Raw genomic sequence first — 16067 nt, forward strand, 5'->3', positions numbered from 1 at the left:
ATTAAGTTATAAGTGCTTGTAGTTTTCAATGTCTTTTTTATTTATGTAATTGACTTGAGAAGAACAACGGTACAACATTTTTCAAGTAACGGTTGGTGATGTAATGATTATGTACAAAAATAAATTTATAAAATAAAAAGGAAATTATATTAGCGTTGTAGCTAGCTTTTTTTTAAAAAAAAAAAAAAAAAAAAGAAGGTAGAATATCATGACAAGAGGAAGAGAAAATCCTCGAAAAAATATGAACAACAGGAGCAGGAGACAGAAGCCAATGTCATAAACAAAGACAAAGGCCTCCAGTCACGACAGAAAAGCTCCAAAAACTCAAACATAAAAAGGCACAAAATAACCGAGGCAACAGCCCACAAAAATCACAAGCAGGTAGCTAGCAAGCCTTCCACTATTTCTTTTTCTTTCTTAATTTATATTGGCATGTCATAGTGTTTTAATTATGAAAACTTATGGGTAGCCTTTCTTTATAATTGCCGATGATCATGATTCATGGGCTCATGGCATATGAGGTATGTTTTTGTTTATATTTAATTAAATTATAAGTCTTTCTTTATAATTGATGATCGGTAAAATTCGAAATTTTAGTGTGTAACTATGATTTGAAAGTGTGAGTGAAGTACAGCTCAATTCATCCATGGCATTATTATTTGACAAGTTGCATTTTTCTATTAACTATTAATGTTGTTAGCGTGGTTATCTACTTCAAGGATTGATAAAGGAAAACATTAGATATCAATATGAATTTAGTCTACTATGACATTGAAATTCTAAATATCAGTACGAAGTTAGTCATTGGAACTTTAAATATTGCAATTGCTTTAGGTCAAGCTATCTCATTTGTTGTCACTCTATGGCAGCCACCCTATTTGCCTTTCGTCAGTTTCTATAATTTAAGCAATGAAAACTTAAGGTGAATCCTTCTTAATAATTTGTGTGCTTTTTTAATGATATGACAAAAGCAAGTCTTTCTTTATAATTGATGATCGGCAAAGACTCCGTGATAAGTTCGCTGTCTTGACTTTATAATTGCAATAGTTCTTGGCAGTGATATAAAAAAATAATTAACAAAACCAAAAACAACAAGGATGACAACAGATCACATGATCATCAAAAACAAGCATAGAAGAGTGCAGACTCAAAGGGCAAAATTAGTCCTGTTTTCTATGGCAAAAAACCTTGTGAAAAGCAGTCAAACTCTTGGAGCGACTTTGGCTCCATCTTCCATTCATTCGTTTATTTAGAATTTCATGATTCCTTTGGACGCAAATTGACCCGACTGCGGCTCTCATGCGGGAATAGGGTGGGCAAAATCAAAGCCACCGCAATCTAAAGTGATTAAGTGAATAACAAAGTCAATTTTTTTCTTAAATTATGTGAAAATCAAATAAAAGCAACAACATGAAATAGAAAGAACATATAAATATAAATGACGCAGCCCACCATGTGGATTGATAAGAAATTAAATAGAATATTTCGATAACTATATACATTGAGGGTCATATATCTATCTATCTATCTATTTATCTATAATTTATAATTACATATACAATACATACAAAAATACAAATACTTGAAAAAAAAATTGAGAAAAAGACTTTATAATCTATTATCTTTCTAAATTGCCTTTAGAATATATTTCTATGATAATTTTTAATTTTAATTAATCGATAGAGTTTTAATTTTTTTTGAAAAATTGTCTTCCTTATTGTTCTAATTTAGAATAGATACCATTTAAATAAAAGTTAATCTGTTCAAGGTTTAACAAAAACAAAAACTCATTAATAAGAATCATGATAAGATGGTTATTATCACCTTCAAGATAAAACAATAAACTTCAAAAATAAATGAAAAGATTTTGGGATAAAATTATCTTTAATGAAACCTTATCATATTCAAGCACATATGTTTAGAATAATGTTGTTACTATCGTAACGTGCGGGTTTGAGAACCCACTAGACATGGAAAATTTTAAAAGTGTAGGAGTCGTCATCAATTTTTTTTAGTTATTGCAATTAACCACTTGTTAAATTCATTTTTCTTAACAAAGTTCTAAATTGATTTTAGGTTCGTCCAAAGAACAAAACTCAGTCTACGTATTTGAGAATTAGAATTCAAGAATACGGTTATACACGAGAAAGAATTAGCATCCCGTGACGCCCGTTCTATAAACGGTACCATCTAATCATGTGCTACCATATTGGAGCCTTAATCCTTAAATTCATTTCTTTGTATTCCCTTAATCACCACTCATTCACTTTGTTAACAGATTACAATTTATTATTGCATCGTGCAAATGATGCAATCGTGAAATGCATGGTGTAAACATTAGCAAAAGATCGAATGAGAACCTTTTATTGAGGTTGTTCCCCAGATCTGCCCATCATATTGGTGGGATCTAGAGATAACTACTCACTTAGGGAATCGCTCAAGAAAGCTCACCTTCATGAGTGTATCGAGTAAATCCCATCATCAGGGTAATCATTCATGTTTTTAAAATAATATTTTTCATGAATGTGAACCCTAATATGAGTAAAAAACTTTTATTAAGGATATTCTTCTAACTCTCCCATCATACTGGTGGGATTTGAAGGTATCCTTTCACCTAGAGAATTTTATGAAGGAAGTCGCATTCGCAAGTTCTCTAGAAATGTCCCATCATTGAGACTTTAACTTGTGCATACAATACATCTACATGCCATGACAATTAACGATGTAGTCATGAGACGTAATGTGCTCTTAAATTTCAATATTTATTTCTTAACTTTCCCACAACTCTTTTGTTATTTCTTTAAAATTTCCTTTTTTTTATTGTTTTTCTTGGTATGTATGTGTATCATGAATAAATATTTTATATTTATTATTTTTATCTGACTATATATTTTTTTATTTTATTTTAGTATATTTTTTTGTATGTAAGAATTTATCTATTTTGCTATATATAGATTTTCCTCTTACCTAAATACTATTTTTTAAAACCAAACATTTTGTTTTATAATTATTATTTATGTGTATTTTTTATAACTCAAATTCTTTCCTACCTTTTCTTTTAAATTACCTAACCTATTTTCTTTTTGAATAACTATTATGTTTTATTTTTTATCTTCTCTCATAAATCTATTTTTTATAACTAAATATTTGATTTTTATATTTTAGTTATATTCATTATTATTATGAATTTACCATCATTAAAAATTTTATTTTTTTTACTATTTATGAAAATCTTTATTCTTCACAATTCTATATATATTTTTTGAAACCTTAAATATATTTATGCCATTTAGTCTCTTGTATTTATTATTATTACTTCATTATTTCTTTTTGTTTCTATGTTTTTGTTCAATTAGTAATTAAGTTGATGCGCTTTTCATTTACTTAAGATTGTAAACATCGAGACTAAAAATTAAAACCCTCCCATCATACTGGTGGGGTTTTAATCGAAATTCTTTACCTAAAAAAATTCACTCGGGATTGTGATTTCTCGCATTTTGAATAAACATTCCATCATCAATAAAATAATATATTGTTTGCATAATTATTAATATTGTAATATTTTTATATAATGGAAAATTTTTAAATAAACTTATTGCATCAATCTAGGCCAAGATACACCTTGTAATATTTTTAAACCAAACTCGTATACTTTCCTAATTATTAATGTTGATCCTAAATATACATTTTATTATTATTATTATTATTTTTCCTACCTTATTATCTCTTAAGTATTTGGCTATAAACATTTACCTTTTACATGTATATATATATATATATATATATATATATATATATATATATATATATATATATATTATAACCAAATACTTTATTTTATTATTATTATTTTTACCACCTAATCTATTCTTTATAACTAAATATCTTTCCAATATATATATATATATATTTTTTTTCTACCTACTTTATTTTTTTACTATATATATGTATTTTATTTTTTTACTTATCTTTTTCCAGATCTATTTTTTAATAACTAAATACTTACTTTCTATGCTTACCTACTTAAATTTATTATCATTTTAACTAAATATTTGTTTACTTTCAATGTTTTTACCTACCTAAATATATATTTTTTGTATAACTAAATATTTGTTTATTAATATTATTTTTTAGTTTTTATCTACCCCATAGTTTTTTGCTATTCTCCTCTCAATATTCAAAACCCAAAAAGGTGAGCATTTTTCTCATATTTTTTTTACCTCATCCTAATCTCATAAAAATACTTACTTATATTTTCCTTTTTAGCTATATTGGGCTCAGCTTCATGCACTATTCACCAAAAATCACAATGATCCATATTCACAAAGCAAACCCAAAATAAAAGGAAATAAACCATACCTTGTTTAGGCTTGAAGTAATTTAAGTCAGATGGGCTATAAAAACTAACAAGCCCGTTTCAACCTTCTCCACACAGGTCCGCACCGCAGCACTCTCACTTTGTATTTTTTGTTTTTCCTTTTTTTTAGCTCCCTTGCCTCTCAAAACTACACCATTGGGACAAAGACCCACTCCCCTCTCACTCTCCAAAACGACGCCGTCTAGTAACCAATAGCCCTACTAACCTTACGTATAAGAACCTCTTTTTCACTTCCGCTCGTCATTTTGTTCCTTCCATTCCTCTTCCTAGCAGCAGCTCCCCTCTCACTTCTCTCTAACGGCAAAACTCTCCCCTTCCACTCCCAAAACCAAAAGCCTAAACCTTATTTCTCTAACCCTTCACCTCTCTTCTCTCCATCGATTGAAAAAAGAGAAAGAAGAAATCGTCTAGCCCTAAAACTCTTTAAACCCCATGAAAATCAGAAAAGAAACTTCCCATCATCCGCTTCCATCCCTTTTTCTATTTTGTTTGCTTTTTTTTTCTTTCGCTATTTTTTTATTTTTTGGTTGTGTATCTTACCGGCTAGTAAAGAAGAAAAATAGGATCTCAATTTCTAGTTTTTGTTTTCCCAAATATATGGTTTTTTTGAAAAAAAAAAAAACAAAACCAAAAATTCCTTTTGATTTCTTTCTTTTTGAAAGCAAGAAAGAAGAAAAAAAACTCAGGTTTTTCTTCTTCCGATCTCTCTTTTTTAGAGTTTTTTTTTTCTTTTATCGGAGACTTCTAGGGTTTTTTCGAAATCTGTTTGCTAAGGGTTTTTGAAATCTGGCTGTTAGGCTTTTTCAAGAGATTCTATCAAGGGTTTTCTGAATTGGTGGGATGAGGGCAGCTATAAAGCTGAGTAAATTGTCAGTCGCGAATTTTTCATGTCTGGCATGGTTAGGCCGTCCTTGGCAGGAGCTGTTTCTTTTCCCGTTTTCTTTTTTCTTTCATTTTTCGTCTGTTTTATTTTATTTATTTTCTACTCTTTATGCTTCTAGAATGTTCATTTTAATTGGTTGTAATACTGGTTTATTGATTTTAATCTGTTTTCTTAGTTTGATTCGTTTGCTTTTAATTTTAACTATCTAGATCTGTTTACTAACAAGTCCAGACATTCTAATTTTTTCTTGCTGAGGACGAAATATGACTTCGTAAAGCCCATTGTCTATTGGATTATATTTAAATAAAATAACATAATAATATAAAATAATATAATATAAAAATATATATTTAAAAATTATTATTATTACACGTTATATTAAAAAATATATTACATGTTATTTAAAAATTATTATTATTATACGTTATATTTAAAAAAATATTATATGTGATGTTTATTATGTCATGTTAAAAAAAATATTAAAAAAAATATTATATGTGATATTAAAAAAATATTATTATCATATATTTTGTTAAAAATAATTTTATTGTACATTATGTTTAAAAAATATTATTATATATAATATTTTAAAAAAATTATATATTATTTTTAAAAAATATTATTACATGTCATGTTTATAATATTGTTGTATATTATATATAAAAAAATTGTTATACATTTATGTATAAAAATATATTGCTACACGTCGTATCATGTTTTATAGATTTGTTACATGTCAAATATATTAAAGGTGTTACATGTAGGCATACATGTAACAATATTGAGTAGTATTTTAATTTGCAGATTTTATTGCACTTATAATTTCAAGATATCAATTTTTAGGTATAGTGAATGTAAATCAATAAATTTAAGAACATATTATTACATGTCATGTAACAATGTTTTTTGTTTGTAGATCGATGACGATATATCGAAATGGTGAGAGATAGATAGAAAGAGATGGCAATAGTGATAAAATAAAAAAGAGATGGTGAGAGTGATGGATGACGAGGGAGACAAACAGTATTTAATTTGTTTGGATAGCAAGAGAAAGAAATTGACGGCAACATAGAATGTTTTATGAAATGATTTAAAATGTATTTTTATCAAATCAAAGTAAAACTTGATAAAATTAGTTAACTTTATATTGAAAGCTATTTTCGAAAATAGCTTATGAGATTGATTATTTTTCACTATTTGTTGAAAAAATAATTAATAAATGTTTTGTTCATTATGAATCATTGCATTCTTTTTTGTGTATGTTTTTGAAAATGATTCGAGAATTCCAATTATTAGACTTTATCGAAAAGCTTGTAAAGATAAGTTTTCTCGAGGAACTTCTTATATGAAAAAGCATTCTTGTATTTCATCATAAAGATGGAAAGACCTTAGAAATGCTCTCAATAAAAGGTTTTCCTTCGAATTAAATAAATCGAGCTTTGTATTCCATGATAATATACATTTGTACACGAATGATAACCCTTGATGATGAGATTTTTTTTAAAAGCTTGTAAAAATAAATTTTTTCGAATAATTCTCTAGGTGAGAAATCATTCTCCGATTCCATCAAAACGATGGGAGAGTTCATGAATAGTTTTCAATATACGATTATCATTCATTATTTAAAACCAAAATTTCACATCATTCATTCCATGATTACATCATGTGCATCAAAAATATTAAAACAAGACATGAATGATAATCCCTGATGATAAAGCTTTCTTGAGAATTTGGTAAAGATAAGCTTTCCCAAGAAGTATTGATACCTAATTTCTTGAGAACCTTTTAGATGAAAAGTACCGATACCTCTTAAGGAGGTATCAATACTTATGGTGTAGAACACCTTATTTACTCCTTTTTAGTAGCCTTTCACTTGTTTGTTTTTTTTCTCTCATTTTAAATCCAAACTCTTAAATGACTTTGATTTCAATTAGAATTATTTGAACGAGTTTGGAAATAACATTATTTCAAGGATTTGGATGCAAATTAATAATTATTCCTAAATTCATGTTTATATTAAGATTGTGATTTATGTTGAAGCACATCCCTTTTAGCTTGTTCCCTTCTCATGTTTACTCACTGAGTTTAATAGTTCACACATGAAAGATTTATTTATTTATTTCAGATCAATAGATTGCTCGACTCACCGACTATCGAGAGAGGTCTCACAGCTTGATTTTAGTAAATGTGTTAAAGCCATTCTTACAATTTCTAGTGTCGAGTCACACTTGGTTGCCTAGTCTGGTATTATAAGTTTATTTACTTTTTCATGTTGAGACTTATGATTATGTAGCCACAGTTGGTAATACCTTTATTTATTTACAGATGTTATATCATACTCATGTTGAGCACCAAAAGTGGTGTGAATGATTAGAATGTTACTAGTTATGAGACCATGGATGTTAATGAGCACGGGGAGCGTGCCAAATTATTGATAACGTGAAATGTGGATATTGATGAATGAATACATACTTATATATGTATATATATATGTATTTCTTGTGTTGTATGATTTGCATGAAATGATGTACACGAACAACCACACATGTGCTCTGAATGGTATGGCCTTTACTTTTTTTTTTTTCTCATTTTAAATCTAAACTCCTAAATGACTTTGATTTTAATTAGAATCATTTGAATGAGTTTGGAAATAACATCATTTCAAGGATTTCGATGAAAATTGATGATTATTACTAAATTCATGTTTATATCAAGATTATGATTTATATTAAAGCACGTCCCCTTTGACTTGTCCCCTTCCCATGTCTACTCACTGAGTTTAATAGCTCACACGCGAAAGATGTATTTGTTTATTTCAAATCAATAGATTGCTCAACTCACAGACTATCAAAGAGGTCTTACAGCTTGATTTTAGTAAATGTGTTAGAGCCTTTCTTACAATTTCTAGTGTCGAGTCACACTCCATTGCCTAGTCGGGTATTATATGTTTATTTACTTTTTCATGTTGAGACTTATGATTATGTAGCCACGGTTGGCAATACTTTTATTTATTTACAGATGTTTTATGATACTCATGTTGAGCACCAAAAGTGGTGCGAATAATTAGAATGTTACTAGTTATGAGACCATTAAAATTAATGAGCACGGGGAACGTGCCGAATTATTGGTAATGTGAAATGTGGATATTGATGAATGAATACATACTTATATATATGTATTTCTTGTGTTGTATGATTTGTGTGAAATGGTGTACGCGAACACCCACACGTGCTGTGAATGGTATGCATATATGAATAAGATGTGTAAGGTTTATTTGGGTCTAATAGACAAGATATGGCCATTAACTTTTTGACGCACTCCTCATTGTGTTGCTTAATCTGTGAAATGGTGGGATTAGCCTTCAAAGGTGGAGGATCTCTTCTCGTTTTTACTACATCCCACAAGTCATGAGCTTGCATGTTTGTCTTCATCTCCACAACCAAAATGTGATAATTCTCTCTCGAGAAAATTGGTGGCGGAGCAGGGGAACAGCAATTAGAAGCCATTTGAGGTGAACTCAGAAGTGTTTCTGAGTTTTGGCAAGTGAATCTCACTTGTTTGCTCTCAAACTCTAGGTTTTCAACTCACTCCCAAGCCCCTCAAGACCTTTTGATGCTCTAATACCAAATGTTGGATATGTCAACGAAACTAAAGTTCCCAAAGCTGCTCAAAGATTGCAGCAAAGGATCAATGATTCTACTATCAAAGGGCACAGCACACTGGTCATAGAACCAAATCTGCAAAACAAGGTGAATGAAAGATGTTTGCAGAATAACAATCACACAAAAAACTCTCAATCAAAGCAAAGTTTGTAGAGAAATGAAAGGAAGAAATCGCAGCACAAAACAGAACTTAATGGCTTGGCATTTCTCATTCCAGCAGCTAACATATTTATCCACAATTGGAGTTTACAAAGGCGTCAACTACTCATACTAAGTCTGACGCATTGTCTCCCGTAACTCACACAACAAACAAATATCTTAACTTATAAGTTGACATTACAAAACATGGGAATTGAACTAAAAGTCAAATATAGCAAAAGAACCATGCATTAGGCTAAACCATAAACTGCCAATGCTGCAGAACCAAAAAATCTAACTAAGTAGAGTGGACTAAGGCTTGGACAAACGTTGCAGGCAGTAGCTTAATTAAGATGAAGTTGGTATTGTAAAGCTAGCACAGCAAGCAAACATGAAAATTGAAGTAAACAACCAAGAATAAAGCAATTCAGACTTGGTTGAAGCAACAGAGAAAAACTTGTCTGCAATGAGGCCTGGTGCTGGAAATCAAAACTCGGTAGCTGAACCCAGTCTGGTTGCAGCACAGCCAGCTATGCTTCAACACTGACTCTGGCTGAAGCATTAGCCTGGAATAAGTCCAGTTTCAACATATGTGGATCGGTAAGTTAACCTTTTCCGACCATCTGAAAGAATGCCTTGAGGAATTTCCACCTTGGACGTACGAAATATTTTACTGCAAGAGAAAGTCCCACCATTTCTGAAAATGCACATAGTAAGTAAAGAACGTTAGCTTGGGTTTTAGGCTTGGAAGAGAAGAGAGGTGCAGGCTGCACTGTACCTGAACCGCAGAGCAAATAGTTTGGGCTCCGTACGATCCAGTAGGTTTTCATCTCATTGGCCCATGAATCAAATTTGGATTCAAGGCTATTCAGCCTATCAACAAAAATGTTCTGATTTAGCATCCATATAAATAAATAAACAGTACATACAACTTTTTCTTTATATCAAGTTACAGTCTTCGGCCACCACCTGTTTCAACTGAAAGATTCATGACCAACGCACTCGAAGTACAAAAGTGCATTTAATTTTCACTGCTAAATACAGATTCACACTCCACCTTTTGGGAACACACTTCATTATTTTAAAACATTCAACTCCACTATTCTTTGATATTTTGACTTGGACTTGTCAAAAGTCCATACCTGTCAAATCCTATACTGTCGTACTTTCCTTTTATAACAACTCCATTTAGATGTGAAAATTGCACGGTGCATGTCCCTTTGATATCTTCAAAGGTACGCTTTGAATTGATTGTAGTTGGCTTACGCCTTTGAGTAGAAAAAAATAAAAACGAACCCAACCACGCTAATTAAGAATGCATAATTGCATACTGGGGGGGCAGCCAATTAATTACTGTATAAATATGCTAGGGTTTCTTATTTATATGGGTTAATAACGCCATCGCCATTGCTATTTGGCGATAGTCGCATGGCATACCCTGACATGCCTGCATGCATGCTGCCTTGCCCATCAAGATCCCAAGCAATAATACTAACATAAGATAATAAATGCAAGCCTATATATATATGATCTAATGTAGTAATGATGGGCCGAGGGCTTCATTATTATCATAATGAGAATGAAGCTTGAAAGCAGAAAAGAAAAAGAGCAAGATAGAAACTTTTTTGAAGAATGCATTGTTTTACTAAAAGAAAGAATACATGATGAGAAGCGAAATGTGGTGGGATGGAATCCTACAATTACTCAACTACCAAAACGATCATAGAGACCCTACTTGCCTACTCCCCCTACCCAATCAAATTCCATTTCCAGCTCTCTCCTCTCCCCCCCCCCCTAAAACTTAGACAGAAAAAGGAAATGAAAAAAAAAAGCATTTTCTTGGCAGTTTCCTTCCCCATAGATATATAATAGAGCCAAATACAAGTACAAAAGAAAGGCACAACTCGAAAGAGACAAGAGCTAAAAGAGAGCTACGGACCCAAAGGCTTTGTTCTTCCGTCCTTTTACCCCTTTGTTAATTTTGGTCAAAAACACCAAAACCAGTTCCCTTGGGGAAGTCACGAGTCAACACTCGACACTCCCCACTTTGATTTTTTTTTTTGAAACATAAAAAGTCCCCAAAACAGCGTATCCCACGCCCATCTACATCCCCCTTCTTCTCTTCTATCAATGTCACTTTCCCACCCAAAGTACATTTTCCTCTGACTCACTTCCCGTCCTCCCTATGCCCTAACCTCACGCTCCTGTCACCATCGCCCCCTACCCACCTAGGCCCTAAAATCTCTAGCCCTACTCACTCTACTCTACTGTGCACCGAAATCCCATAAGTGTATCGTCGTGTCACCACTCGCTGCCGCCACGTGCCTTTCATCTGCCACCATTGCGTTGACAACCCCAATGTTCTCGCTGAAAGTATACAAGCGTCGCCCATCATGCTCATGCTCTATCTCCCACACCCTTATTACACCCGCGGCGCACAATAGCGCGTATCCTAAGTTCATGCACCCCATGACGATTCCCTGCCCCGTGTTAAACCTGCAGACCTCCTCCAACGTATCCACCCGGCGCACGATAGCCCGTCCACGGTTGTCCACCATAATGAACGCCTCGTCGTTGGCATCGAAAGAATTCACTATAAGTTCTCTCCTACACGGTCGGTCGTGCAATGGAAACTCCGGATTTCTCAAGTCCAAAACCATGTACCTCAAACTCGTACATGCCACGGCCGATTCCTGACCCGTCACCCTGACTCGGCCTATGGTTTCAGTCAACTCAGTCAACATGTGCCACCCCATTACGGCTCCTGGGTCAGTCAAAGTGGCGTTCACGTAGACGAGCTCTTCAGTGTTACCGTCCCAAATGTGGAAAGCCCGGCCCGGGACCCCTGCATAAAGGCCCACCCACCAGCGCTCACAACCGGTGAAGTCCACCAAGGCACCATCGTCCAAAACGTTACCCATGTGGGCCCTGCGCGCATGGGGCTCCCCGTCTATGACCGCAACGTGGATGTCGCCATCCAGGGTGGCGAAAATGAGCCTGGGGTCGGTAATCACAATGCCAGATACCGCGCGTGAGAAACGGCCGAAGCGGTCGCGGTGGTGGGGACGGAAGGTACTGACGTGTAGGCGGGTGGCGAGATCGAAGAGGCGGACGGTGCCATCAGCGAAGCCGCAAGCAAGGTGGGTGTCAGAGAGGGTAAGGCAACGGCACGTCAGCCCATCTGGGGTGTCCACGTCGGATGGATCGAAGTGGAGGGTCTCGTGAAGTGATCTCCCAGCACGAAAATTCTGAGCTGTTTGATGACGGTAAATGTATTCCTCACGCCACGTAGCGTGCATGCGATGGGTCCGGCCCCATATGACGCTGGTGAGACGGTTCCACAGTGGATCAGAGCGAGAGGTAGCTTGCCACGTGGAACAAACCTGCATGCAAAGAAGAAGAAGCCAAGTACAAATGTTCAGCTCATGCATCCACGTAAAGTCTTTATAAAAATTTTAGGGTTGCAAAGATACGAGCAAAAATAATGGAACTTAAAGAGCGAGGAACATGCAGGAAATGGATAGAGCCAGCCAAGATTCAGGGGGCATTACGGAAAGATGACGTAATACGTAAAATTTGAGTTCGACTAGTTATTTATTGCTGAGTAAAGGTTTTGATTGATCGGTCGATAACTAAATGAAGAGAGAAGCGGCAGCATAAGCTTTCAGGAAGCAGTGTTTGGCCCTGCGCTTGTTAACAGTGCCATGCCATGCGCGTAAAGCGCTTTTAACAGAGAGGCGTTGAAGCTGGCCAGGCAGAGGCTGGTAGGAGAGACTAGGCACTAGAGAGAGCAGAGCAGAATACGTGAGAGTGAACAAGAAGCTTTGTTTTCGGTTTCAGATGTCAGAATCAGCCAGAGCTCTTCATAAAAAGATGATGGGTATAGCTTCTTCTTTGTTGTTTCTAAAAATAAATTGACCACATTTTTCATTTTTCAAAATCTCATGTTGGAATCGACTTGTCTTGTAGCATAGACTCGTAGTAGTACAAAGACCTAGTCACATATCCTGCTGTCAGGGAGAGTGCGACAGCTCTTTTCTCTTTTTAATCCTTTTGTTTCCTTTTTTTTCTTGGTTTCACGGAGAGGTAACAAGAGAACAAAGATAGAAAATTAGCTGTTGCTGCCAGAAAAGACAAAGAATCCTCGGGGTCAGGTGGTTGAAGTGAAGGAGGAGAAAGACTTTGTGAAGACCACGACAATGAGAAAATGGGAAAAATTTTGGGAGAGGATTTTATTATATATTATGGGTTATGAGAGGAAGGAACGGAAAAGGACAAGGACTATAGCTGTGGTCCATACTCCAAAGAGAGTTTTTAGCTATTCCATCCGAAAACCAAAGAAAAGCAAGCTTATTTATATAATATATTTGTATACAAAACAAGGATTGCAACTTTTACGCGTGCTTCCCTATTTACATATATTTTCTCTCTCTTTCATTTCCAAGAAAGGGTTGGCCAACGCCTGTCTGGTTAAAAGCAGAGAATCTAATAGCCTTCGCAGCTGACCTTTTTTCTGCTCTTTCTTTGACTCCTAACCCCTACTTCCACTTCCCACAGACCTGCTCCAGTCCCTCGTAGCATATGTTTCAATTGTTATTTGGGACCATCTATGCATGATTTATTATCATAAAAAGACTGAGATTTCATCCTTACTTTTAAACATTCATTAATGCTTAATATGATTGTTTATTTCTTAATAACTGACTCAACAATAAAACAATAGAATCCAAAATTCTTCATCTAGTCTTTTGAATTAAACTCTTTTAGGGTTTCGGACTCTAGGATAGACTAGTCACATATACACGAGAAGAATCATAAATAAACAAGTCACCAACTGGGCTCTGGGCTTAAGCAAATTAAGAAGACCGACCTTATCCAGATGAACAGTAGACATCAGTTTAAAAATACCCAGCACTGGGCTCCATGTGCTTTCCGGCATTGCACATGCTGGCTTTGACTGATCCCACCCTTTTAATAGAACCATCAAGTAGTGAGATCTAAAGAACCATAAAGCCTTAGGCAAAGGCTTCAATGTTTCCTCATTGAATATTACTACTATAAGACTATCTTGCTTTATGATCCTATAAATTAATTATTATCATCTAGCTCTTCATATTATTCTTGATTTCTTCATTTTTGGATCACAATAGATAAATAATCATCATTTGAATTTAGAACAATGATTTATAGTATGAAACTATAATTTAAAGTTTCTTTCTACGCTAAATGCTACTAGTAATTTTCAAGAAATCTGGTTTCACTTTACTTTCAAATCTCCTTGTTACCAAAGCTTTCCATTAACATGCTCCGGCAATGAGATTTATTATTGCTTGACTGGGGTAAAAACTGCAGAGGAGCCTGATCTCGTTTGACACATAAAATGACAAACATTATCATATGGCAATGTAGCATGAAGCACTAGGCATGCTGTAAACTTGGAGCGAAAGAGAGAGTACCACCTATACCTAATCTATGCAACATATATATATATATATATATATATATATATATATGTATGTATGTATGTATGTGAACAGGCAACAAATTCCCATATATATCAAAGAAGGTTCCAGCATATCCAATGCTAACCAAATATAGAAATGTTACGCTTACATGAGAAAGGCAAGAGACATACAACAGAGACTATCGCCTTAAATCATGCTAAATGCTACATAATTCCCAACACGGTTAAAAATTAAAGTAGACCTCAAAGGTCTCTTTCTTCATTTGAGCACTAGGAAAGAAAGAATCCCATGGATTTCCCAGATGGCTAACAAAGGTCAGTCAAAAAAGTTAAGAATTTGTAGAGCTTAAAAAAGGATCATGCCAAGAAAGGGAAAAAGGAAATTCAAAAACCAAAAGAGCCCTTTTCCTCTACTCAATATATGAAAAGAGGTCCAAAAATAGACATTTCGAAAGTGGCAAAAAGGAAATAACTAACATTGCCAAGATGAAACCACACCATCCGAAAGGGACACAACTTTGTTAGAAATGGACCCATGGAAAGTCAGTTCCCTTCCAAAGGCAGTTTCCCCTTGGATGCTAATAAATCCAAGACTTGACACTATATATCCGCATTCACTCTGCTCTCTTTCATTGAATATAATTTTTCAAGTATGAAAAATGAATAAGAAAAGAAAAACAGAAATCAACATAATCTGCAAAATTGCAGTACATCTTCAGGTTTCAAAACGACGTTTTCGACCAGACTAAGATTTTGTCCTTCCCCGGAACATCCTACCTTCTTAATGTAGTGTGCTGGCCTATGACAATGCTATGAAGATTGGAAGTGAAAACAACAAAATTACATTTTTACTAACTATATTCCAGGTTGATAAACTCATATGATATCAAAACGAAAATCCCAATCAAGAATTCTCTAATTCAATCAATTCTATATCCTTAGAGTCAGAAAAAAAATACTATGAAAAAGGGCATTGAAGATGATCAAAAACATACCTGAAACACGTTGGCAAGTGCAGCAGCAGCAGCAAGGCGACCAAGAGAACGAGAAGCATCGATGGCGACTTGAACCACAAGATCTTCAACAAAAGGCCCTGGCCATATTTCATTATTGGCACGTCTACGAGTCAACAATGGCCCTTCGAAATCACCACCTCTTCTTGCACCATTGCCATTGCCATCTTCAGAAGAAGAAGATGATGATGATGATGATGAAGAAGGAGAAGAAGACATCAATAATAAGTAAGTGGAGAAGCTATAAAGGAGAAGGAAGAAATGGGCTACAAAGAAACAAGGACAAAAAGGCTTAGATAAAGACACAAAGTGAGGGACCCAAAAGAAGGTGTTTGGGATTCTTGGTTATATATGACAATATCACTTTATTAAGCTACGATGCGGACATGTTTTTATACACATATAAATACACAGTCTATCGGTATATATACGTAAATGCATCCAATAAGGTTAATACTCGTAAGAGTTTTTTGTTTTTCGCTTTATGTTAGAGGCTTTGCTGCTTTGCAAAGACGGCGGAGAGTTGGTT

General features: G+C 34.2%; 1 protein-coding gene across 1 annotated transcript; it reads right to left on the reverse strand.

Moving 5' to 3' along the window:
• Positions 1-10682: 10682 nt before the first annotated feature.
• SAP (Transducin/WD40 repeat-like superfamily protein) lies at positions 10683-15761 on the reverse strand. The gene is made up of 2 exons (XM_018120688.2): positions 15521-15761; positions 10683-12444 (listed from the first exon to the last, which is right to left on the reverse strand). The coding sequence occupies exons 1-2, from the start codon at positions 15755-15757 to the stop codon at positions 11326-11328; spliced, it is 1356 nt and encodes a 451-aa protein (XP_017976177.2). The 5' UTR covers positions 15758-15761; the 3' UTR covers positions 10683-11325.
• Between the last annotated feature and the right edge of the window lie 306 nt (positions 15762-16067).

The sequence above is a fragment of the Theobroma cacao genome, chromosome 1, assembly GCF_053813885.1.
Source record: "Theobroma cacao isolate CCN51 chromosome 1, ASM5381388v1, whole genome shotgun sequence".
In the NCBI taxonomy this organism is placed as follows: Eukaryota; Viridiplantae; Streptophyta; class Magnoliopsida; order Malvales; family Malvaceae; genus Theobroma; species Theobroma cacao.

Coding starts and splice junctions, on each gene's coding strand:
- SAP (XM_018120688.2), bottom strand. CDS start 15,757: ATGTCTTCTTCTCCTTCTTCATCATCATCATCATCATCTTCTTCTTCT. Junction 12,445..15,520: donor CACTTGCCAACGTGTTTCAG/GTATGTTTTTGA, acceptor CTTTGCATGCAG/GTTTGTTCCACGTGGCAAGC.